The sequence below is a fragment of the Enhydra lutris genome, unplaced genomic scaffold, assembly GCF_002288905.1.
Source record: "Enhydra lutris kenyoni isolate GAN:26980312 unplaced genomic scaffold, ASM228890v2 scaffoldscaffold90, whole genome shotgun sequence".
Taxonomy (NCBI): Eukaryota; Metazoa; Chordata; class Mammalia; order Carnivora; family Mustelidae; genus Enhydra; species Enhydra lutris.
Genome location: NW_019154174.1, coordinates 1682621 through 1708504, shown reverse-complemented (window position 1 = coordinate 1708504; position 25884 = coordinate 1682621). Strand labels below are relative to the sequence as shown.

Genomic DNA, 25884 nt, shown 5'->3' with positions numbered 1-25884 from the left:
AGGCTGATCGGGAACTAGCCATTTAGTCCCTGGCCCCCAAGGAGTTTACCATCACATTAAGAACGCAAGATGGTAAGATAGGGGGAACAGAAGATTGTGTGGGTTTACATAATGCAGGATGGGAGGTGGGGCACGAGGCAGTTCTGACCCAAGGGAAGGCTGTGGGTGAAACTGATCATCAGCCTCCCTATTTGGGCTTTTTTTTTTTTTTAAGTTTGATTGATTTTGGGGGGGGGGGGCGGGAGAGTGTGCGTGCGGGGGGAGGGGCTGAGGGGGGAGAGGGAATCTCAAGCAGACTCCTTGCTGACCGTGGAGCCCGACTCGGGGCTGGATCTCATGACCCTGAGATCATGACCTGAGCCAAAAATCAAGAGTGAGACACTTAACCAACCGAGCCGCCCAGGTGCCCCATTGAGGCTTCCCTCACCCCCACTGGTTGTCCCCTTCTCCAGCCTATAGCATCTGGGAGAACAAGGGAAAAATCAACCTCCTTGAGATGGCTTCCACATTTATAAGATAGGAATACTAATAAGCCCTATCTCATTGGCCTGTTGCGAGGATTAAATGAGGTACTGCATCTGAATGCTGAGCCCAGGGCCTGGTGCTGAATAAATAAATGCTCAATACTTCGTGGCTATTACGTTGATGATGAATGCTGCTGACGGCACAAGTGCACTCACATGGAGATGACAGAAGGTTTGGAAGCTTACAAAGTACTTAGCCATGGTTCCTGGCCTTTCAGATTTGGTTCCCTTCTGTAGGCAGCATCTGGTCCCTTGAATTTTCGCTCTCTGACTTCAGCCAGAGAATGGAGCACGCGGAAAACCTCTCATCCTCACTCCCAGTCTGTTCCTAAAGGTAGAATATTCATGCACACCCTCCAGCTCAGATGTGAACTCTGCACCTCACGCAACCTGCAAGACCGTGGGAGTCCATTTCACGGTTCTTGGTCTCTTAGGAACCACCCTGTTTGGAACATTTTCTCACACTTTACAAAACTAGGCTCTAGGGGGAACAGAATGGAAACTTACATGGAAATACGGCTGAATAAGGCTTGATTGGGTCCAAAGACTTAGGGGAAAGAAAATTTCCTTGTTTAATAATTTCAAATTCAAGGTCTTTTTTTTTAATTTTTAAAAAATATTTTATTTATTTATTTGACAGAGATTACAAGTAGGCAGAGAGGCAGGCAGAGAGAGAGGAGGAAGCAGGCTCTCCGTGGAGCAGAGAGCCCCATGCGGGGCTCAATCCCAGGGTCCTGGGATCATGACCTGAGCTGAAGGCAGAGGCTTTAACCCACTGAGCCACCCAGGTGCCCCCAAATTCAAGGTCTTAAATGCAGGTTGTAAGAGTGGAAGGGAGGATTCAAGAGAATGCTCATGCAAATGAGCAAATGAAGACTCAGAAAGGAAGGCAAAAGGAGGATCTGTGTCCTGTGATTGCTGTCCTGTGTATGCGCCCTGTTCCCCCACCTTCATTCTGTGAGCGACTGCTCAGTTCTTTTTCTGTGTGAGCTATTCCAAATCCCTCTTTCTGCTTCTATTAGCCCAAAGTTAGCTTCTGTTGCTCACAACTCAGTAGCCCTTCCTGGTTTATAAATAAAGGGGGCAAAAAGGCAGATAGGAGTGAGAAGAAAATAAAACAAGGTCCAGAGAGGAATAAAGAAGACAGAGGAAAGCAGCCAGATCTTAGGACTATATCTGAGTTTTGAAGGATTCCAGTCCCAGTCTGTGCATAATCCTCCCCGATGCTCTCAAAGAAGAATCACCGTACTTCTGGAAAAAAGAGAGGGGTGGGGGATGAGGAGCAGACATGTCTGCTGTCTCACTCATGAAAAACTCCACTGAAATCACGGTCACTACTCTGGTTGGAAAACTGAAGAGGCAAGTCTGCCTGGCTCTGATGGGTTGGAATACCCAGGCATTTCACAGATTATGAATTCGAGGATAAAAATAATTTTTAAATTGAGCCAAGTAGAGAATGATGAGAAAAAACTACACTCAATTTTTTTTTTGCAAGAAAAAGTTCTTGTCAGAGTGAATTAATCCACATTTAACCTTGTAATTCTAACAACGAAGTGCAGAAATAGGTTCACAATGTGAAAAACTGTCAAAGGTGTATTTTAGAGCTCCTTCCAGCGTATTTGTTTTGACATTATTATTAAAAATGTGATTGAAGAATTAATGAAATTGTAATCAAACCCGGAGATGACATAATGCCAGCAGTGTGGTTCATGCCTTGAATAATGGAACCCCAGGAGGTTTTCCTAGTTAATCCTAGCTCCCCATTTTACAGCTGAGCAAACCAAGGCTCAGAAAGGTCAACCCACTTGCCCAAGGTACACCAGGAATCAAGGGTCAGGCTGCTGCGATTCAACCTTTCTACGTTTTCTTTTTGAATAACTGAAAGCTGCACTGTGATTCAAGATTCAAGTAGCCATTTGTTAAAAACTGGAGCAGTGAGCTGATGAGACAAGATAAAATTTAATCAGGTCAGATACATAAGGACCTACATGTTGGGTCCAAAAACGCCCACTGTACAAGCACAGTATGGGGTTAGACATGCCTTAATCAGCAGCACTTGTAAGAGACACTTAGAGATGGAACTTGGCTGTGAGTTTGAGATGTCAGCAGTGTGATGTAGCTACAAGATAAAGATAATGGAGTCAGAGGTGGCATTACTAGAGGCAGAGTTTCCTGAAGGAAGGTGAACCTCCTGGTGAACTTTTCACCCTACACCTGGAAGTCCTCATTGGGTCCCAGCTGTCAGGTTTTGGAGGTAATACAGATGTTAGTTTACACCTGGGAGAGGAGCCTAGGATGGAATGCTATTAGGAATGATCAAAAGAAGAGAGGGAATTGTAAAGCACTGTCATTTAAGAGCTTGAATCCTGGAGTCAGGTTAACTCTAGCCCTACTGACTATGTGTTCTTTAAGCCTTTATCGCACTGTCTGTAAATTAGGAATTATAAATGAGCACCTATCTCCAAAGACTAAGGAGGTAGAACATGTCAAGTGATACACGCATTACCGGCACTGGACAACCACCCAATAATTGTTACCTACTATGAGAATTAAGAAAGGGAGGTGATGTGAGGATAATGGTAACAAGCAAAGGAGTTAACATGGGAGGGCTTGAAACAAAGTTGGTAGTTATGATCTGTAATAGAAGGATTGGCCTAAGGTTTCTAGGATGGGCCTGGTTTGGGGACAGAATATTCCCTGGCTTGGGCTAAGGTCCACAGAGCCTGATCAGGCCATTCCCTGAAGAAGGATGTTTATTAGTTTGTGGGAGGAGAGAGTAGAGGAGATGGTCACTCAGACATTCTTCGGGGGTAGCACTTGGTGAACGTCCAGGCACGGGGATTTGGCATTGCTGTGGGGTGACAACTGCGTTCCTGGGCACGGTCCTTTAGGTCTGCTCTGATCCACTAAGGTGGCCACTCAGGGCAGCACTGGGTTCGGTCACACAAGCCAGGTCTGGGCATGGTCCCTGGGGGCAATTACTTGGGAATCATTCGAACCCAACGTGGAATTGTTCCTGGATCAGTCCTCCCCTCTGTTTCCTCCTCGTGTCCCTGGGTGAAATCTGCAGCACTCTGGATCTTAGGGACGCTGTGGGACCTCAGAACAGCTCCCCTGGGAGCAGTCCGCCGCTAGGGGGCGGCCGCTAAGAGAGGAACCAGCCCCGCGCGAGTCCGCTCCTTTGGGGGCTCACTCTCTCGACACGTCCCAGGAACGGTGGGGTGACAGTGGGGTGGGGGCGCATTCTTCACGGGTGTGAGACAGAGCGAGCCGCCTGCGTATGAGTCAGCGCGCGGGGGGCTAGGGAGCTCCGTGAATAGTCACGGAATCTCACTCACGCTCGGCTCCTCCACCCATCCCCGTCTAGAGCGTGTGTCCCAGTCCCGCGCGTGTGTTCGCACACGGCACGATGTCCGATTCCAGGCTGTGTGTGTGGTAAGATGGGGATGAGGGGGACAGGGGTGGGTCCCTGTCGTGTTTCCACGCCCATGTGGGGTGAGGGGGTGTGTCCTGGTCAGGGTACGTGTGTACCTGTGTGTGTGCGTACGTGTGTGTCAGTGTGGTGGGAGCGTGTATCAGTGTAGAGTGCTTGCGTCTGCGCCCGGGTCTGGATGTTGGCGCAACCTGGACCGGGGTTCCCTGTCTTGGGGGTGGTGGGGGCGTTCAGCCCCCCGAAGGAGTAAATGTCTCGTCAGCCCAAGCCGGTTCAGGGAGCGGCCAGCGCGGGCAGGGCCCGCGGTAGCGAGTCCCTGGGAGGGGCAGGAGACTGGGGGCGCAGGGGGCGGGCCAGGTCCCAGGGCGGGGCGCGGGCTCGGGGGACCCGCGCGGCTGACGTCAGGCGACTCCTTAAATAGAGCCGGCAGCGCGCGCGGCTCGGCATTTCTCGAGGAGCCCGAGCGGGGCCCGCGCCAGCGCCACCGTCCGGTCCGCCCGCCAGCCCGCGCGGCCGCGCCGCCGCGGAGCGTTCGGGGCGCCGCGCTCCAGGGGCCCGGCATGGAGCTTCGTGCGTTGGGCGCACTCCGAAGCCGGCGCACGTGAGACCCAAGGAACGCCGTCCGGAGCCCCGTGGCCCGGGACGGGGAGATGTGGGACGCGCAGCCGCCTGTGCTCCGAGGAGCCGCCGCCCCCGGGATCCCCGGGCATGGTGCGCGCCCCGGCCGGCAGCGCCCGGAGAAGACGGCGCCCCCCACGCCCGACCCGCGGGGCCGGGGCAGCGCCGCGCCAGCCCTCTAGGCGGCCGCAGGGCCACAGCAGCTCCGCCGCCGGCGCCCCCCGGAAACCATGACCCCCGGCGCGGGCCCATGGAGCCATGGCCTATAGGGTCCTGGGCCGCGCGGGGCCAGCTCAGCCGCGGAGGGCGCGCAGGCTGCTCTTCGCCTTCACGCTCTCGCTCTCCTGCACTTACCTGTGCTACAGCCTCCTGTGCTGCTGCGACGACCTGGGCCAGAGCCGCCTCCTCGGCGCGCCTCGCTGCCTGCGCGGCCCCGGCGCGGACGGCCAGAAACTTCTCCCGAAGTCCCGCCCCTGCGATCCCCCGGGGCCCACTCCCAGCGCGCCCGTCGCCGCCGCCGCGTCTGGCCCTCGCCTCCCGGCTGCCAACCACTCGGGCTCGGCCAGGATGGGCACCAAGCGACTGCCCCAAGCCCTCATCGTGGGCGTGAAGAAGGGGGGCACGCGGGCCGTGCTGGAGTTCATCCGCGTGCACCCGGACGTGCGGGCCCTGGGCACGGAGCCACACTTCTTCGACAGGAACTACGGCCGCGGGCTCGACTGGTACAGGTAAGGAGCGGGCGCGTCGGGTGCCCAGTCGGGTTCATCCTTAGGGCCTCCTCCTGTGTCGTCTTAATCCGGTTTGCTGTGTGGGTTCAGGCTGACACCTGGGGTGGGGGGGACTCCAGCAGGATTTACTCAGAACTTCCCAGGGATGGTGTAGACCACGGCGCGTTCCCGAACGGCAAAGGACAGTTGTTTTTGGAGGCGCCGGAAGGGAAGGGGGATCTCTAACCAAAACCTCGGGGCGAGCCGGTGGGCTGCCTCCTTGTGCAGTCTCGGGTGGAGCAGGGTGCCCGGGGAAGGGGGTCCTCTCCTGACCTTTGCCAATCTTAACAGGCATCTGAAGGACCCTGAGCAGGGAAGGTCACAAGAGGGCCCCCTTGTGGCAGGGCCCCGCGCTTGGGTGGAGAGGCCCAAGGAGAGGTGTGGGGATGAGGAAGGTCCCTTCCGGAGGTTCATTCCCAGCTCCCGGTGTTCGCCGCTGTACCTCCACTGAGAGCGCCCAGTCGCTCTGACTCTGAGTTACTGGTCTTGAGTGGTGGAAGGGAACCTTGGATTTCAGTCATGCTCTGTGACTTAGCTTGAGCAAGTATTTGAAACTCTTTGAGCCTCGATTTTCTCATCCATCGTAATGGGCAGGAAAACTGTCCCTGCCCTTATCTGCTTTCTGAGGTCTTTCTCAAGTGCCTTCAGAGTGTGAAAAATACACCTGTCCCTGGGTGGTACTTCCAAACCAGCAGCCAGGGTGTGGAATTTGGGATACTGGTGGGCAGCTCAGATAAGGGTTGGCTGAATCCTGGGGAGAGCCAGTCAGAGACTGTCCAGTCCTCTGTTGCCCTGCCAGGGATGACAGTCACCAAGGCTAGTGGTGTCTAGGGATCGCCTGAAGCTTCTGGAAGGTGACTGCCTCTCCTGTTCAGTGCCCATCGGCTCCCAATCCCTGCATGGTGCCGTGGTGTAAGACTGGCCCAAATGTGGGCTGAATCAGGGCATCCCCCAGGGTGGTGTAATGTAGGGACTCCCCATACCACATGGGTCACAGAATTCCCATCATCACCTGACCCCTTGAAGACCATCTGAAATGTCTGTGTAGTCATACAGCTGGGGAGGAATAACATGGTAGCTGACACAGGAACTAGAGCTAATTTTTAAAAATGTTTATAAAAATAAGCCCTTTAGGGAGTAGAAGTCATAAGCATATTGGACAAATGAAAACTTCGTTAGAAGGGGGACCCCACTGGGCTCATCTAAGGGGCCCTGGATTTGTAAGGGGGTAGCGGGGCCGATAGGCCTGACTTGCGGTGTTTGTGGTTATGGGGCCAAGGGATGGGACAGACACTGTCCTCAGGAGGCGGACACACATTCTCTCCCGTGGAGCCCAGCAGGGGATCCCCGGTCTGTTGGTGGTCCCGACACCGCTATGTTGGCTTAATGGAATAGAGTGACACAGGTCTGGTGCTTTCCACGCTCTGACCCACAGGCATCCTACCTGGGTGTACAAGGTGTGCGAGGACGGCTTCAGAGCCAGACCTCAGGGTGAGGGAGGCAAATGCGTGGAGCAGCAGAACCCTGTGTGGGTCAGCCGTGGTCACGCTCTAATGCACAGCAGGCTTTCCTCAATGGAAAATCTGAAGATTATTATGAAACCCTTTGCCACTACAAAGTGCCTTTTAAGTGCAAAATAGCAAAATTCTGAGCATCTGGCTTTTAGATATTGTGTCTTCCAATAAACACCGGTACCCCACACCCAGCCTTTGCACTTCCCTCTCCTGGGTTCACCAGCAAACAACTTACCCCAGCCTTCCTTCCCAGAGCCCATGTCATTCAGGGATGGCTGCTTTTTATTTTTAACCTTGGCATGTGTGATTCTAAGCCAGCTTAGCTGTGAACCTTAGAGATGGGAGCTGTGCCTTTTTTTTTTTTTTTTTAGCACATTTGGATTCTGCTAAAATTCTCAGCTGAGTCTTGGTAGGTTTTATTTAACATTAAGCACACTGACAGCTCCACTTCTCTCCTCCACCCCACTTCCCAGGGTCTGAGTTACCCTCCCTCTCAGCCTTTGTATTTCTAGAACGATGAGCCCAGAGGTCTGGCGCAGACTGCCCCATCCCGCCACTTCCCCAGGAGAGCCGGGAGTGTATAGCTCAGGAAAGGGCTGTGTGGTTTGCGTTTCTCTCTGTTGCAGACCCACACCCTCAGAGTCCGGGGGTTTGGTTGTGGATTGCCATTTCTAGGTAATACTGCCCCATTTGGGTGCTGTTTTCAGACTTCCCAGAACATTTCTCTGTTTGTGCTTTATCCTTTATTACTAGTCAAGAAATGTGCATTAATTTGCAGAAGTGACAAGGATTCCTGGGATCCTTTAAAACCCACGTTCTCACTTTATCCCCAAATTCTGTGAGTTTGGACAGCAGGTGATAGGATGCTCCTCTTTTCTGCCCACGGCCCATCATTTCACAGGTGTGAAAACTGCAGCCCCCAAAGCGGAGAGCACCTGAAAGGGGGTTGCAAAGCAAATTGGTAAGCCAGAAGTCACTGGCATGCAGTATCCCACCGAAATCCACATGCTCTCGTGTGTGTGCGCACGTGAACGGTTGCTTGTGCGTTTCCAGCCAAGTGCTCTGACTCCCACTCTGCACAGCTGGCCACTGTAGGGCCGGTGCCCACCAGGTAGACATGGCCAAAGAGCCCTGGCAGACTTTTCCAGAGGTGGGCTTCAGCATGGCACAGTAGTAGGGCATGGATCGCATTATAATCTGCCCACGGCCAAGCCCCCGGGGGCAACTTCCTGGGTCCCAAGGCCCCACTACAGAGGGACAGTGGGAAAACCCAACTTCAGTCCCAGCCCGAAGGAAAGCCTGCTTTCTGTGGAGCTGAGTGGAGAGGTGACGCCTGGAGCCTGAAGGTGGAGTGATACAGCCAGAGAGACCAGGTGGCAGAATCTGTGCCTGCCTTGTGTGGACCCCGAGCCCCTCTTGGGAACCAGCCCAGTTCGTGCCACCCTCGGAGAGCCAGCCCTAAGAAACCTTAGAGGTTTCTCTGAGTTTCATCCCCTGCGCATCTGGCCTGGTTCCCCTCTCCCAATTTCCTCCCCATGGTGGCAGCCGAGCCTACGGGATGGCGTCGGCTGGAGGCTTGGACAGGTAGGCAAAGTGACGGCAGGCTGACGAGGGAACCGGAGAGGGCCTCCAGACGCTGCGGGATCGGGCCACCATGGTACCCCTGCATCTTGGCTTCCTCCTAGAATGGGGCCGCAGCCACATCGCAGAAGGTGGTTTTGCAGAATGAATGTAACCCCGTGTGGGCAAGTGCCCTGGGAAAGTCCGTGGTGTGTAAAGATCACTATTGCCTGTGGCTACTAATGCTTCCCTATCGACGCTTCGGGATCGCCCATAGTACTGAAAGTTGGGGGTCTCCAGCCCTGCCACTGTTACCAGATGGGGCTGAGGGATTGACGAACTGCTGGAAAAGTGGTTCCGTGATAGATGAGGCAGGGTCCCGAGTCTTAAGTTCCAGTTCCAGCTGTGCTTTCATTTGCTCTTTAAAAAATTTTTTGATCTTCTATCTCTCTCCCCCGCCCCCCGTCCCCCTTGCTTCCTCCCGCGTCAATGAAATGTCGCTTCACATTTCTGGGTGTCCGTTTGCTCACCTTGAAAACGGAACTGCTTTACAGTCTCAAACTCGAGTGAGACAGAGCATGCGAAGAGGTTGCTCCCCATCTGAGGTCCTATGCAGGATGCCCTCGTGGAGCGATGGATGGGTGTGAGGCAGAATGACTCTCTTTGGTCAGGAGATACACACAGTGCATCGTCCAGTAGTTTTTCGAGTCTTAGGGGGAGCTGAGTGTCGTCGGAAGTGTTCCGGATTTTGCTAGTTTTCTGGGATGGCCAGGGGGTGAGGGCGGGGTGTCAGGAGGAACTGAACCTTCTCTGAAACACATCAGAATGCCACCATGAGCAAGCTGAGACCCAGTCATTGACTCTGGGCCTGGTGACAGCATTTTGATAAATGAGCCTGTGTAAGCCTTAGACGTCACATCTCAGGCTATTTGTTCAGCGTCGGTGGTGCTGGGGAGGGTGTAAGACAGAGATGACACAATGCGCCCCCCACCCCAGACGCAAACGTCTAAGTAGGACAGGGAATCCAAAGCCGAGAATATGGTCTGTCACTGCTTCCGGCTCCTCTCCATCAAGAGCTGAGATTCTAATAGCAAAACCAAACTTTAGAAAGAAATAAGACCAAAGGCAGAAGGCTCCACCATCTTTAACCAGCTGAGCAGCACATGACATGAGCTGCTCGGTGCCCGTCAGGTGTGCGCCCGCCCCACATGTGTGCCCTTCCACGCACAATTACAACGTCCGTGCAGACACAGGTTTTTGGAGTTTTCCTGCCTCGGTCCAGGAGGATGTCATCCATGCTGATGCAAGGGAATCATTGAGTCCATAAATCCCCCGTCCTTCACCTGCTCGTTGTCAGCTGGCGGCGGCCGGAGATGGCATAGTTAGCTCTAGCACGTGTCCGGTTGTCAGGCACCGAGGAACATTCATCGGGGGCAAGAACGACGGTCACGGCTCAGAGATGTGTTTTGAAGAGCCAGCTTCCCTCCCCGCTGGAGTTCCCAGGGACGGTGGGGGAGCACGCCCTGGGACAGGCTGTCCCCACAGCCTCTGGTGTGTGGTTGTTCCAGCGGGGGGAGACCCTGACAGCCTTGGTGCTTTTCAGTGCCACACTGTTAAGGCTGTTCTGGATGTGAAAATACCACTTATTAAAGATTCTAAGAGCACATCTGCCCCCCCCCCCCGCCATTTTAACATCACTGAAATGAGGGTATCTGACAGTTGATGGGGTCTTAGACACGGTGAGGTGATGCTTCTGGGTTGGGTGGAAACTGTCTCCCGCAGAGGTGCTGTCTGCCGTGGGGGCCCACTGGACACCGCCCCCATCAAGAGCCTGACGCTAGGTGGCAAATGCCCAGCCCAGGAGGGAGCCCCCAGCTTGCTGTCTGTGCGGCCGGCAGGGGCCTCTTCTGGGGGTCAGGGAGCTGTGCCCATTTTAGATCTGTGTCACCCATGCCATCCCCCGGGAAACGTCCCTCCTGACATGCGAAAAAGTGCAGCCCGGTTCCCACAAGGTGGTAACAAGAAGCTGTGGTGGGCACGTTCTTCGCGGGCTGCTGGGCCACCCAGATATGCGGAGGCACATCCTGAGAGTCCCTGACAGGCTCGGGGCACGGTCGGTACCCAACAGGTGCTGCTGCCCGCCCGCTTGCTAACGAGCCCGTGCGTCTGCCGCGTGGGCCTGGAGAGCCTCGTTCTTGCCTTTGCTTAGACCTCTGTGAGTCAGCCCTGGATGCCGGCGCGCCGAAGGGGTGGGAGGGGGTGGAAGCACACGGCTCTCTGTTGATCGGGGTCCCCGGGAGGACTCGGAGGGGACACTGTCTGCGCACGGAGGGCCCGGCAGCTGGGGTGGGGGGGGGTGGGAGACGGGCACGCGGCCGGTGGAGTCCGGCTGCAGGGGTCGGAGAGGTCACGGCTGATCCGACTCCACAGGGCTCCCTCTCTCCTCTGGAGCTGACCCTGGGGCGGGCAAAGCCTGTATCTGTCAGACGCCTACTGTGCGCCAGGCTCCGTGCCAGGCTGCAGGGTGCCAGCCCTCACTGCCACTTTGTTCTCCTCGTGGGCTGCGGTGTCTGTAGTCCATGGGCGGCTTGACAAGGTGGGCAAAAGCCACTAGTGAGTGGAAGTAACTTAGCATTTCAGACGTAAGCGCTGCCTGTCCAGCCGCACAGCTGGGCTGTTGGCCCAGTGCCGCACTCATGGGGGGCTTCCTCAGCAAGGTTATGGCAGAGGGAGCGGGGCAGAGGGGGGTTACTGGCATGTTCTTCCAAGGGACCCAGGCCAGTGGTGCTGACCGGGTTATCTGGGGCTCGGGTGACATGTGATTTCCCAGGTGCAAGCCCATTGGGGGTGTCTTCCCAAACTTTGGAATCAGAGGCTCCGTGCCCATGGCCCTTAGCTCCCACGAGGAAGAAACCTGGGGTGTCTGCTCGGGGTGGAGGCCAGGGACCTCTCCCTGCCATCTTCCGAGGAGGCAGCGTCTCTCCCCCATTCTGAGGGCCGTGTCTTCCAAGCTTCAGGCATTCCTGTACCACCTTCACAGTATTTGCCAAACACTGGCATGGCCTCTGCTATTTATATCCTTAATATTTTTATTTAGGTTAGCACATTTACAGGCTGTAATTTTTTCATAAAGATTTGGGCTTGGCTTTTTTTTTTTTTTTTCCCTCGGTGCAAATATTTTGGAAACATAATGCAAACTCCGAAGGGATGTCCCGTGAAAATTATTCCCCTCCTCCCCACCCCCATTTCTGGGCTGCGTGCGTGGTTCCCCCTCCCCAAGCCATCACAGGCGCCCACTTTGGTGTGTCCTTCTAGAGACGTGCGTTTGTAAACCCAACACGGGATAGGCAGATAGAGTGAAAATGCGTGTTTTTAAAAAAACAACTTGATTTCAAAACCACCCTACGTGGAAAACCATCTTAATGTGCCATCATTAGGAGGGAAACATCAGAATAGTTTGAAAACAAAACAATCGTAATCGAAGTCTGGTTTCTCAGGTGGATGGAATGTTCCAAGCTGGGACCTGCTTCCTCAGGCGGTGGGTAGAATGCTCCAAGTCTGTGGCCTGCCCTGTCTTTGTCTGAAGGTACTAGAGGATACTAGTAGGAGCTAGTTAAATAAATCTTAATTTCTGCACGAGCCCTTCCTTTCTTCTTGATGTGGGAGAATGGAAGGAGGAGAATCAAAATGTAAAAAATAACAAGTTTTCGCTCTGTGAGAAATAGTCCGTGATACTTCATAAATAATTCATAACTACCCCGTGATGTTTAGTAGGTCTGTGGAGTACTCTGGGCTATGGAGATGGGCCATCCAGCCGACTACCCAGTCCCATCCGGGGAAGCACTGCTAGAATTTGCAGGAAATCCACCCTAAGTAAATCCTGCCAGGTTCCTAGCTTTCAGATTCCTTTGATGTGTTAATGATTGGAAGAGAAAGCCAAAGGAAAACTTGGAACAAATAAGAGCATTCAAGAAGTATTTTGACTTGCAGTATTTACAAGGGAGTCTAGCCTTCAGAAGAACAGTGTTTCCAGAATAAAAGGTATAGCAGATATTAGGAGGTGGGGAGGGGGACATCCCAAACCCTCTCAAAGTTGCCATTGGGTGCTTCGCTGTTCCCAAGGGTATAATAACCGCATTCTTCCCCCCAATTATCAGATCGACGCAGGCCGTTACATACACACCTACAGGCTTCGGTGTTGTAAAAGTCACACATAAAGTTGTTTCCACCAGGGACTTGGCAGTTTATGGTAATTTATGGGAATGGGGTTTAAGCCTTTTTTTCTTTTTCTTTTTCTTTTTTTTTTTTTTTTTTTTTTTTTGAGGCTCATGCGAAACAGGGTGTCTTTTTAAATTTTTAGGATGCAAAGTCCCTTTCACTCTGGGATGCATGATGTGAGACTTCAGCCTAGTGGCAGGATAAAGTGACACTTGGGCCTTCTCAGCTCTGTAGTGGGAGCTCTATAGGGGAAAATTGTCTCCGGGACTTACTGTTCCTGGATAGAACCATATCCAGCAGCAGTGATGGTAAGGGTGTCTGTGACAGCAGGGCTCTCGAGCTTGCCTTTAGTGGGGCCAGTCGCTGTCAGCGCTGATGAAAGGGTGGCTTCCTGCAGACTCAGCCTCCCCCTCACACCCCCCACGGGTCTGGGTGCTCACAGCTGGGTGAGGGAGTCCTGCATCCTCCTGGAGGCTGGCGGAGAGATACAGCAGGCAGTGCAGCTGTGGCTCTTGGGGGAGCAGTGCTCCTCTTGGGGGATGAGAGGAAGCATCTCATTGGAAGGAGGGAGAAGAGCCAGGATTCAAAGGGTGTGGGCGAGATGACCTCAAAAGGGGGGTAAGGAGGCAGAGAGCCCCCGAGCAGGCAGTTCCGGCCATGATTAAAAACTCGGCTCTGGAACCAGAATGAACAGGTTGGGCTCTCACTTCTATCACCTGCCAGGTGTGCACCCACCGACCAGCAGCGGCTTCTCTGTGCCTCGGTTCCATCTGCACATCAGGACGAGTCACGTTGCCGCACCTCGTTAAGCTTGCTGTGAGGACTCCACACAAGTGCTCAGATTTCTGGCATGTGCAAGGTGTCCAACAAGGGCTACCCGTCATTATTAGTCATTGATTTTTTTTTTTTCATCCAATCTGTATGGGCATGGGTCCCACTGCTAGGCTCTTTGCGGTTTGATGTGGTTACGAGATGCTTATGGAAAATCAGATGGTGAGAGATACCATTTGGAGACCCAAGCAGAGCTATAGCAGCACAGAAAGGAGATGAAATCCAACTGGGAGAATTTTGGAAGGCTTCCCGGAGGAGGCAGTATGTTACTTGGGTCTCAGAGGGCAGAGGGGATTTTTCAAAGGGAGTGGCTGAAGTTGGGGGCAGGGAGGTCAAGGGTGTTTCTGAATACACTCATGCCGTGATTTCAGTCCTGCACACATTTATTGACCACCAACTACGTACCAGGCGCTGTGCCAAGCCCTGAAAAAGCGAAGATGAGAACTTGGATCTCTCCTTTAAAGAGCTGAAGGGCACACAAGTCTAGGAGCGAGACTAGCAGAGGGACTGTGCGATCACTGTGGGATCACGCAGGAGGGATCCCCACCCAGTGTGGGTTAGAGAGGCCCAAGGGGGAGCTGATGCCTCAGCTGTAGGGGCTTGGCCTTTGCCGTACTCTAGATCTGGCTGCTTCTCATCTTGTGGATTCCAGCTCGGATGTCACCTACTCAGAGACATCTGTGTTGGATGCTGGGTACGGTGCGAAGACACACACAGGCAGGACATGCTGAGGGGTTTTGCCATGGCAAGGCATGAGGTCGGCATCAGGGAAGCCCGCAGTGGAATGAGGACGGTGGCGGTGCTGACAGCCTCCAGGAAAGGCTTGCTGTCTTGTGACAAGTGACAGCCTGGGGTTTGACCCTCACAGGCTTCCTGTGACAGCCCGTGGCTTGACTGGCCAAGGGTCTATCTGTAGATAGATAGAACTAACCAAAGACAGGAAAGTCATGTTCTACTGTGACTTGGGGGCTGCAGGGTCACGCCCAGATAGGTGGGACATGGCACAGTCCCTCTTTCTAGAGGTCTTTGAGGCCTTTTTGCAAATGCAGCATTCTTAAGTAACCTCTTGAGATCCTTTGAAGGTTGAATTAATTACCTTCGTCCCAGCCCAGAAGAGGTACTTGCCACTCCGGGTGTGTGTGTGTATGTGTGTGTCCGTCCGTCTGTCCCGGTTTCTCATTCTCATTCCAGCCTCATCAGCATGCATGGCAAGGTAGTGACCTCACTGGCATCGCTAGCTTTAGGGGGGTTGTGTGTGCGGGTCCTTTCAAACAGAACTGAGTACTGTAGAGCCTTCCTGCAGGATCATCGGGATCCGAATCTCCCCAACTTCCGCAGAGCTACCTGAGCATGGGGGAATGTTCTCTGCCTTGGTAGCCTCTTCGCAGTGTTTCTGCTTTGATGGTTTTAATGAAGATAGGAAATCACCTAACAGCTTTCATTTTGCTCAGGCGAGAGGGCTGAAAGTGGAGGTAGCATTTCCCAGGATCAATCCCCACTTTCAGAAGTGGTTGGTTAAACTCTCTGCAGTTTATGGCCACTTCTGGCCGAAACCGTGGGGGATCTGAATTATTAATTCTGTGAAAAATGAGTTAAGTCATTGCATAGCTCTGTGGTGGCAAAATCCCTACCAGAAGTCACCCCCACCCCCCATGCCCTGGTATTTTCTCTGGCACAGACCTCTCCCATAGCCAGAAATCCTGGAGCACCTTGCCCAGATCGCTGTGTGTCCATCATTTCTCTGGGAGAGAAAAAATTTGACTTAATTCAATTATTCTATCTTGCTGAGGAGAAAGAGGGGGATATGGGCATAAATGACTCTGGGAGGTTCTTGTGTCAAAGCTGTTTTATAGGCAGTCAAATTTGGACATTATTCAAATGACAAGTGTGCCAGCAAGGTCATCTCTCAACATGAACCCCTGAGCACCTCTACCCTATCTGGGTGGCTGACGCCCAGGGAGATGTGAAAAGCATGGAGAGCTTCGAGCAGTGACAGGGGCAGTGACCGAGCTGCCCAGACCTTGCATCTCACAGAGGAGCAGTTTGGAACAATGATGCCGTCACAGATCAGCACCCTCCAGAGTCTCTGTAGACACGGGTGTGAACAAATGAAGTTGGCTGTGGGACAGTGACGAGAAGGAACAATAAGGACAAGGCCCAGGTAGAGAGGGCGCTTGTCCCATTTAGGGGGGACAATTACCAGTTAATCTCAACAGATTTATTGCCAGATCTTCTAGGTTTTTTCCTTTTTTAGAACAAAGCTTGAAATATGGCATCTTTTTTAAAACGTGAATCTCAGTTTATAATTGTCTTACTGATTCGCAATTTCTGTAGAACACGTTGGGGAGCTGAATGTTACCTGTAACTGTCCTTTCATGACTTTGATGGGCCGGGTCGTCGAAACAGGCCCTGCTGTTTGCCAGTCTCACCTTCGGTCTGTGTTCACTGTGGGTAAGTCACAGCTGTCCTAGGCCTTGCTTTCTCCTGTGCGTGATGGCAACAGCAGGTGCTCCTACCTCCCAGGCTGTGGTAGTGACTCAATGTCTTAAGTACGCGTTAGATTTTATCCCTGTTGTGATTCCCCCTTCCTGGATCGTGCTTGGAGGACATATGACCATCACTAAGCTGATGGGCCTGCCTGGAGGGCAAGAGACACGACGTGGACTTTTGTCAGGGTGAGGAAAGTTGGAGTCTTCTCGGTTGGGCCAATAGGGAGGAGAAGAATCTAGAACCAGGATGACCTACGGTTGGAGGAACCTGTGTGGTTCTGGAGCTGGCCCCCAGGGAGGGAGCCCGTAATCCCCAGCTCTCCTTGTTGTCATTCCCATGGGTGCCCTTGGGGTCCCTGGAGGATGTGGAGCTGGTGACGCCATCCCTGCCCCCCAGACTGCTTGGCCACTGCCCCCAGCGCGCGTGCCATTCCAAACCGCTCTGGGCTCTCCATCCTTCTGCATCCTTCTTTTGGCCTCTGTAGCTGGATAGGACAAGAGCAGCTCAGCAGTCCATGCTTTAGAGATGACCTTGCTTGCACAGAAGGTGACTGCCTCTCTGACTCGGTAGTCTGGAGTAGACAGAAGTCCACCCTGGAGAGTGGGTCTTGCTAACAAGGAGAGGCTGCGGGATGGGCAAGGGGCGGACATAAAGATCAGTCTAGAAGAATTGTTTTTCAGCCTTGGTCAGGAGTTGGCACCTTCAGAATGACAGGGAAACACTGGGACAAGGGCTGCAGAGGAGGCTGGGGGGAGAGATCATGATGGAGCTGCTTGCGAGGGGGACCAGCCATGTCAGAGATGACACAGTTCCCTTTCAAGCCACGCAAAACTTTGATGGGAAGGGAGATCCGTTGGGATTGGTGGCATGGTCAGTACGGAGGGCCTGGGTGCTTGAACCATTGGTGGAAGGGCTGGCTTTGTGGTGCCTGGGGGCTAATCTTATCTGCAAGCCTCCTCAGGCATTGGGTTCTCATGGTTCTGTCTGAAATCTGATGTCACATTGGGACCTTCAGTCACTCGGGGGCCGTCTTCATGATTGACCCTTGGATGTGTCTACAGATACTTCATTGACTTTGCATGACCTCAAAGTCCACTCCTAACTTTTGCTTTAACATATTTACTTAAACATGAAACTTCACTTCACCATCCTATTGCGAATCCCCACTAATCCGGAGTAGAAACTTGTCATAAACGCAGTCCATAGTCACCAAACAGTGCACTGCAGTTCTAGCCCATACTCCGTGTGACGCAGTCTCGTTCTTTCTGATGAGGGGAGAGAGGGAAAGAAACCCTTTAGAGAGGCGTTAACAACGTTTTAGCACCTAAGACTCTCCATCGTGTAATCGCAAGATTTGAACAGAAAGAAAAAGGAAAGGTCATTTTTTTCTAGGGATGTGATTAGGTGGCATTTCAAGTCGTGTCCATGGGCCACCTCCATTTTTCTTTCTCAGCCGGTGGTACACATCACTGAAGTGTGTGTACACTCAGGGACACCCCGGCCAACCCACTTAGATGCATCTTGCTTTGATGTCGCTGTATTATTTTATCATACTTGCTTGTCATGGTCCATCAACAGCTTGGGAGGGACTGGCTGACATTACAAAGTCTGGGTGGTTTCAAAAACTGTGATTCCAATTTTAATTGCAAATTGATGGGGCATCATGGGAAAAGCAAATGGAGACGCAAAGAACTGGAGGAAAAGATCCAGCTCTGCTGTATTTTTAGATTTTTCTTTCCCCCCCGGATCAGTTTTGTATAATTTTGTCTGGACTCCAGGTTTGGTAAGCTCCAGTGCCATCACTCTACTCTATTACCTGAGGGCTAACCCAAAGTTGCTTTCCAGTTCCAATTTCAACGACCTACGTAAAACCTTTATCTGTTGCTCCTTAAAAAAAAAACAACTGTGACTTGGATGAATGTCAAAGGCATTATGCCGAGTGAAAGAAAGGTTATGTACTGTATGATTCCATTTATATGATACTCTCAAACAGACAAAACTACAGTGATAGAGAACAAATCAGTGGTGGCCAGGGTTTAGGGCAGGGGGAGGGTATTATTATAAAGAAGCAGATAAGGGGATTTATTTTTTGGGGTGATGGGGCCATTCTGTATCCTGATTGTGGTGGCAGTCACATGAATCTGTACAGGTGTTAAGTTCACAGAGCCAAGCACCAGTCAAAAGTCTATTTCACTGTGTAATACTTTCCAAGATTAAAAAAATTTTTTTGATTAAAAAAAAAAATCCAGGATTGTAGAACTCTGCCACTGATGGGCATCCTATGCCCCAAATCCTAATAACCAAAGAGCAACCCAGCTCCTATGTATCCGGAGTTCATCAGCCTTCCTCACTTCTCTCCTGATCACAAATTAGAATCAGTCCTCCCCATCCCAGGCTCCAGTCCTGAATGATGCTAGGATCTGATGGAAAGGTTGGGAAGTTTCCACCGAGGTCTTGGGGCCACCGTGGCCAGCACAGATGTCTAGCCAGGCTTCCCCCTGAGGCACTGATGTCAGGACTGTGGGAAGCAGCAGTGGGAAATGCCTCTCGTAATCAGAGTGCCGGCTGGTGGATAGCAGATCTGACTGGGAGCCGGGGGACAGTTGGAGGAGATGTAGCCTGGGGGGAAATGGGTCATAAACCACAGTTGGAAGAAGAATCCACGGGTTCCCCTCATACAGAACCATTCGCAGTGTACTGACAGCGTGTCTGACCTGACCACCGGACAGCCTAAGGACTAAGCTAGAGGCATCCCCTGCTCCCCCCACCCTCCACCCCCGGCCAACCCAGCAGGGACAAACAGCTCTCAGGTGCATCTCTCCAGCCAGAGCACCCCCAGAGCTGGGGAAGAGCACCGAGGACTGGAGGTGCCCACAGTTCCCTCTTCCCAGTACTTGGTAAGGAACCATGCTTCCCAGAGCCCCAGAAGCCCCACAAGGCTAGACATCCCAGCCACAGCCAGAGATGCGTGCCCAGTCCTGTTCTCTCTTCCTGTGGTGTCTGAAGTTGGACACAGAGAAGATGCGCATGACAGAAGGCAGCTGCGAAAGGCACCGGGCTCCCCTGCATCCTGCCCCAAACCCCACTTTCTCCTGGGCTCGGTATGAATGGGTTTCTTGGGCGGTGGAGACGCTCCTTGGGTGGTTGTACCAGAGCTTCCAGGGCTGGAGGCTGAAGCGTGCGCGTTGCCTGCGGGTGGGTGGTGATCGGATTCGCAGAAGCGGCTGCGAGAAGTCTGGAGCCGGAACAGCTGGAGAAGGAGGGCGGCCCGGGGCGGGAGGGGGCACGCTCGGGGAGTGGGTGAACGCAGTGACAGGGAGGAGGCGAAGGGTGGTCTGTGCGTGCGCCGCGGAGGAGCAGGGGGCATGCGCACGCCCGGCCCCCGGGGAAGGACCATTTATGTTTCTTGACGTTGCCTGTTTTCCATGGTTGCTGGTCTGTCTGGGCGCTTGTACAGTCCGCGTCAGTAAATCATAGTGACCTAGTTTAAACACCATGATCACACCACACATCAAGGTGTCTGACGTCGGTCACCGTCCTCAACGTCCCCGGCATCCAAATACCTGGGCTCTTCGGATTATAATTCATCTCTAAGTAAAGAAGTAAGAAAACACACACGCAAAGATAATAGCCAGGCGGTGAATTCAGCAGAGTGGGCGCATACACACCTGACGTGGGACATTCTCAGGATCTGTTGTTCAGGGGAGAAAAGAGCAAGGTGAAAAACACACTTTGTGTGAAACGGAGGGGGGGATGATACACATCTGAATTTTCTTACTGAGGCGTACGTAAATTTTGAAAGGATACACACGAGAAACGGGGTGGATGGTGATGGGGTGGGAGAGAGAGTGTCACTACACACCTTTTGTGTTTTTTTGAGCGATGTGGGTATATTTTTTGAAAAATTAAGGGGCGCCTCCGTGGCTCAGTGGGTTAAACTCAGGTCATAATCCCAGGGTCCTGGGATCAAGCCCCGCATCGGGCTCTCTGCTCATCGGGGAGCCTGCTCCCCCCCCCGCCCCCACCCCGCCTGCCTCTCTGCCTACTTGTGATCTCTGTCTGTCAAATAAGTAAATAAAATCTTTAAAAAAAATTAAAATAGAACTGCACATTGTGGCAAAATAAGGAAACTGAAAAAAGGGTTAAAAATTCCCCCTCCCCCAAATGGTACTTTCCATTGGAACCACTGTTAGCATTCCGCTTTCTACCCCTCTAGACAGATCTGTATCATTCTGTGCATACAAGTATATTATTTTACATCATTTTTAACTTGTGATTTTGTTTAACAGTATGACATGGATATCCTCCCCTCCCAATATGCCTGGATCTACTGAATCATTTTAAATGCCTTCAGTTAGACCATTATATATTTCATCACATCTCTTATTGTCATATAGGTTGTCCCCACATTTTATTATTTAAAAATATATTTTTAGGGATGCCTGGGTGGCTCAGTTGGTTAAGCTGCTGCCTTCAGCTCAGGTCATGATCCCAGGGTCCTGGGATCGAGTCCCACATCGGGCTCCTTGCTCAGCTGGGAGCCTGCTTCTCTCTCTGCCTCTGCCTGCCGCTCTGCCTGCTTGTGTTCTCTCTCTCTCACAAATAAATAAATAAATAAATAAATAAATAAAATAAAATACAATAAAAATATTTTTTAAATTTAAATTTAAAAATTAAATTTAAATTTAAAAATATTTAAAAATATTAAAAATATTATTATTTAAATATAAAAATGTCAGCAGCAAGTCTCTTGCCCATTTTCTTTTCCCTGATTATCAGTCTCTTATAGAAGAATTTCTGGGTTTGAGAATAAGCACACTTAAAAGAGAAAAGTAAAGTTTTTGATAGGAACTGCCAGCCCATCCCCCACCCCTGTAACAAGTAGAGGCACCTCTACTCCACTGGCAGAGCCGGAAAGGGCTTTTCCCCTCATAACCTTGTCAGTGCTGATTATCAACGACCGATGTGATCTTTGCCAATCTAACCCATGAAAATAATCTCCTTTTAATTTGAAAAATTTTGATCGCAGTTTAAACAGGTCTGCTGCCTGTTTGTACTTATTTTCTGAAAATTTTAGCTATTGTTTTTGCCTCTGGAGATTTTTCTTTTCTCTTTTTGAAAGAGCTGGTGAGGGGTTCCGGATGCTCATTCTGGGTTCACTTCATACTTTGGTGTCATCTCATTCCAGATGTGTTTCTGGGTGAATAGAATTTGGCTTCTCTATTTTTCTGCAGTCTAATGATCATCTTTCAGTAAGAGCGTTTGCATGTTTATGTGTGTTCTGATTATCAAACAGTTTGGACTTTTGTCTAGTATTTACTTTGTTCCTTTTCCTCACCCACCCTCCCCCCACCCCCCCCCCTGCTGTTCGATCAGTGGAGCTTTCTTTTCTCCCCTCTACTAGAGTGGAAGTCATACAAACTAGTTCTCTGTTTTTAACGGTTGCCCTTACATCTGACTAAACAAAGCCTTAGCAAAAGTAATCGAGGATCAGGACTCCCAGCCTCCCCGCCCCCGCCCCAACATTGTCCATGTTATGGTTGCCCCGTGTTTTATTCCACTTGCTTTTGTGATTTTAATGTTTATCGAAATAATACCTGCGTCGTCTAAACCACTAAATAACGTAAGACTTAACACCAAAAGTGCATCCCACTGCCTAACTCCCAACATTCTGATTCCCATGCAGCGGAACAACTAATTGTGCTTCCTCAGGCTCTCTCAGACTTCTGTGTCCCCCATATTACCAAATAATATGTTTATGTTGCCACGTCTTATAAATCACAGAAAGGCTAACTTTGGGAGTTAAAATTGCACCTCTCCACGGCTCAGGTAAATGAAGAATTTCAGAAGTTATACAGGTGTGCAATGTGTCGGAAGTAATGATAATGTGTACAGTATTTGTGGAAACCAGTCAAATGTAGCCCACGCTGAATACTGAAGCAACTTGGCTTCTTTAGGACATGAGAAAGATGAACTAAGGATTCAGCCCCAAAAGTGGGCCAAAGGATGAAACAGACATAAAGAAGGGGTCCCTTGGGAAGATAAAAACAGAAGATGAATCTAGGAAAGCAGTAACAGTGATTTAAAAAAAAATAATAAACCCAAGGACTGATTCTTTGAAAGATCAGTAAAATCAGCAAACACCAATGGTATCTAATCAAGAAAAAAGGAAAGAAAGAAAGCTAACATATGCAAAATTAGGAATGAGACAGAACATGTAACCACAGATTTTTAAAAAACCCCGAAGTACTTAAGCATCTTCATGATGCTGTGAAAGAGGTAGACAGACTCTAATATTTAGTTCTCATAAAGCACTCAGTGTATCTTAGAGGTATTTTCTTAGCATGATCTTGAAAACCATTTTCAAGCTAATTTTCAGCACAGCGTTTTCCCCAGACTCTCATCTGCTGGTAAATTGTGGACATGCTGGAGAAAGTGTAGGTACGGGAAGAGTTAGACAAGGCAGCACAGCTAAAAGCCACAGTCTTAGCTGAGAACTGAGGGAAGGTCACCCCCAGGAGCCACAGAGAACGGGCAGCCACAGCCGCTGTTACACGGGACTCTGCTGCTAAGTGATCGTTACTAAACCGTCTCCTGTGATGTGTCTTCTGTTTCAGATGCGACATTTGAGGTTGTCCTTCACCTTCAAAACCGTAGTAACAGCAGAAGTCTGTGTTTACCAAGCCTCCCCTTCCTTTCTCCATAATTAATACCTTTCTTTAGTTCATTTTTTTTTCTTTTTTTTTTTCTTTAGTTGTTCATTTTTATTTATCTCTCAACCAGTGGACAAACTCTTAGGAAGAAAAAAAATTTTCTTTTCAGTTAGCATTTTACTTTGAGCCCTTTGCAAATTCAGAGACTCTGCTTTTCTCATGCATGAGCAATAAACTGGCTGAATTAAAAATTTGAGGACAACATCTTTTTGAAAACACCTCTGAAGATGTGGTCCTGTTATCTTAGGGTGTGTGTGGTTTGTGTGCCGTGTTTGTGTGTGTCTGTATGTGTGTTTCTGTGTATATGGCAGAGGAGAAGTTTGGTGTTAGCTATATTCATTTGTTTCCCCCTCTACAGACAATTTCATTTTTCCCCTGCCTGGATGCTTATATAATTTTTCTCTATTGTTTGAATTAAAACATTTTATCAGGATATGTTCAGGTGTGGCTCCTGACTTTACCTCTCCACTAAATAGCACTTCTGATCAGTAGCACCCACTTACCTATTAGTCCGATTCCCCATTACATTCTTATTCAGGGGCACCTGGGTGGCTCAGTCAGTTAAGCGTCTGCCTTCAGCTCAGGTCATGCTCTCAGGGTCCCGGGATCGAGCCTCGGGTCAACCTCCTGCTAATTGGAGCTTCTCCCTCTGCATTTACTCTCCCCACCCATGCTTGTGCTCACCTGCTCATTCTCTCTCAAATAAATAAATAAAATCTTTTTTAAGAATGAGAAAAAAAAATTGGGGCGCCTGGGTGGCTCAGCGGGTTAAAGCCTCTGCCTTCAGCTCGGGTCATGACCTCGGGGTCCTGGGATCCAGCCCTGCATCGGGCTCTCTGCTCAGCGGGGAGCCTGCTTCCTCCTCTCTCTCTGCCTGCCTCTCTGCCTACTTGTGATCTCTGTCTGTCAAATAAGTAAATAAAATCTTAAAAAAAAAGAATTAGAAAAAAATCTTCATCAGTTTTTCAGTGTTACCCTCTCGGGTTCTCACCTCTTCTGGGACTTTCTTCCTTTGCCTCTGACTGCGGTTTCTCTTGACCTGTTCTGTTCTCCCACCCATATTTTGACATGTGGCACCTGGGGTTCCAGCTCTAGTCTCGGCTTTTCCTTTTCCCATCACTGCTGGTTATTCTGCAGCTGTTACTCCCCTGGATTACTCCCTCTCCGTGGATGCACATAGATGAAATGTTTTCTTAAGTTGAGAATGCAGCTGGCAATTTTCTGACCTTACTTCCGTTTCTTGCCACAAGTCTACTATTGTGATAACATGTGCTGTCCTTCCTTGTACCAAGTTTTTTAACTGCCTTAACCTTCCATATACCTAGTGATCTTTCCCTCCTCTCTGGGGCCGTGGACAGGTGACCCATTTCCCTCTTTGCTGTGGCCGAATCGTCTTCCGTCGCGTATACGTGCAACATCTTCCTTATCCATTCGCTTGTCAGTGGACAGTTGGGTTGTTTTCATGTCTTGGCTACTGTGGTCTCATCTTAATTACATCCTGTAAAAAAAAAAAAAATTCTTGGAACTCCTGGCGTGTGCTTTAAGCGCATTGCTAGGTCCCCGTGAGAACACAGACATCTCCTATTTCTGTCATTAGTGGAAGGGACCAGAAGGGTAGGGTGGGGGACGTTGAAGATACAAGAAGGTGTTTTACCCAAAACTAGCATCGTCGGCGTCTTTTGCCTCTTGGAAATTCTGGATCTCGTTGTGGTGTTTCCCACTGGAGTGCAAATTTTCAGTCTGGTTCTCTTGCCGATGGACGGCCTCTTTCTTCTTCCTTCTGTTACATCCCTGGGCTTTGTGCACACTGTCTCTGCAGGAAAGCGTCCCTCGCTGAGTGAGACAGGAATTGCCTTCTTCTGTCTGGAGTTTCTATCCAGCACCTGATCCAGAGTCCATGAGCTTGGCCCTCTTGAACTTCCCATATGTCTGAGTTTGGACAAGAACGGGAGTGCAGACAGTTTGCTTAGGCAGTGATGGCCAAAAGCAGAATCAGTGCAGAGGGAGGGGGTACAGGGAAGAGGAAGGGCTGGTCGACAGTACGGTGATTGGAGCTCAGCCCTGCTGGGGAAATCTGAGGAACCATCTTAAGTGGTGCTCAGGGTCCTGTGCCACGAGGGAGGGAATCTCAGTCCAACAGTAGTGTCCAGAAAACAAGAAACCTGTGTTCCACGTTCAGTAAGTTCGTGGACTTGCCTTTGCCCTCCGGCAAATGACTTGAGTGTTCTTTGTGTCTGTGTTTTCTTTTATAGAATTACAGAGTTAGACTGGACTTGGGTGTCCTGAGAGGGGAACATGTCATGAACCAGGTGGTCTGGGGTGACCCTCGAGGTGATCTGGGCTGACACGCGCTCACATTATACATGAAAACAGGTCGTGAGCATGTGACTTTGTTGTCCGTTTTCATTGCCTCCACCTGATTATATCAAAGAGAAGGTCTCAGCTTGGCGTTCACAGGCGTGTAACATGTCTCTGATGTGATGCTACCTGGGTAGAACTAAGTCTTCTCTGTATTTGTTTTTACAATTGCCTCCTGTTTGTGGCAAGAGATACTGGTTTTTTATTTATGGTTCTAACAACGTTTTAGGGGAAAAAAAAACCCTAAAGACGGAGACTTACGTAAGCAAAAAAAAAAGAAAGAAAGAAAGAAAGAAGTGACTAGATTTTAAAGAGAAACATGAAGTAAACACAAGTGCAAGAATATGGCCAGAGTCGTGGAGGGTTCATATGATTGACTAAATTTGGAGAAAATCACCTTAAGGATCCTTCCAACTCGAGGATCTCTCTGAGCAAAAAATTTGTCACACATTTGGGACTCCGGATACAACGATCCACAGTCCGGATTTTGAACGATGTGTTTCGGATTCCTCTGGAAGGCGTCCCCAGCAAACCACCCTTCAGACGCAGCATCGGCAACATGGGATCAGAGAGGCATTTTTGACAGTTGGCGGACGCCTCTCTCTCCTGCAGCAGCCACAGAGCGAGCCCTCAGAAATCATAACCGGTAAATTGCCTGTTTGGCTGCTCTGACGTCCTTGTGTGGTTCAGTCCAGGTGTGCTTGTAGCTGCGGAGCTGGGTTCAGAGTCCTCGCTGGGGGGGAAATCGTTATGAGAAGCTATCGATTAGGTGTCCACGGCCGCTGAAGCCCAGCGGCAGAAGCTCCTAGAGCCACGTTTATGAAAGGCCAGGGGTCATAACGAAGGGCAAGAATGTGA

At 50.7% G+C, this 25884-nt stretch overlaps 1 protein-coding gene across 1 annotated transcript in view; it reads left to right on the top strand.

Annotated features, from left to right (window-relative positions):
* Positions 1-4833: 4833 nt before the first annotated feature.
* LOC111162334 (heparan sulfate-glucosamine 3-sulfotransferase 2) overlaps positions 4834-25884 on the top strand; it is an 87323-nt gene continuing 66272 nt past the window's right edge. The window contains exon 1 of the mRNA XM_022526694.1: positions 4834-5303. Within this exon, the coding sequence (XP_022382402.1) occupies positions 4834-5303 (470 nt within the window). The remainder of the gene's footprint in view (positions 5304-25884) is intronic.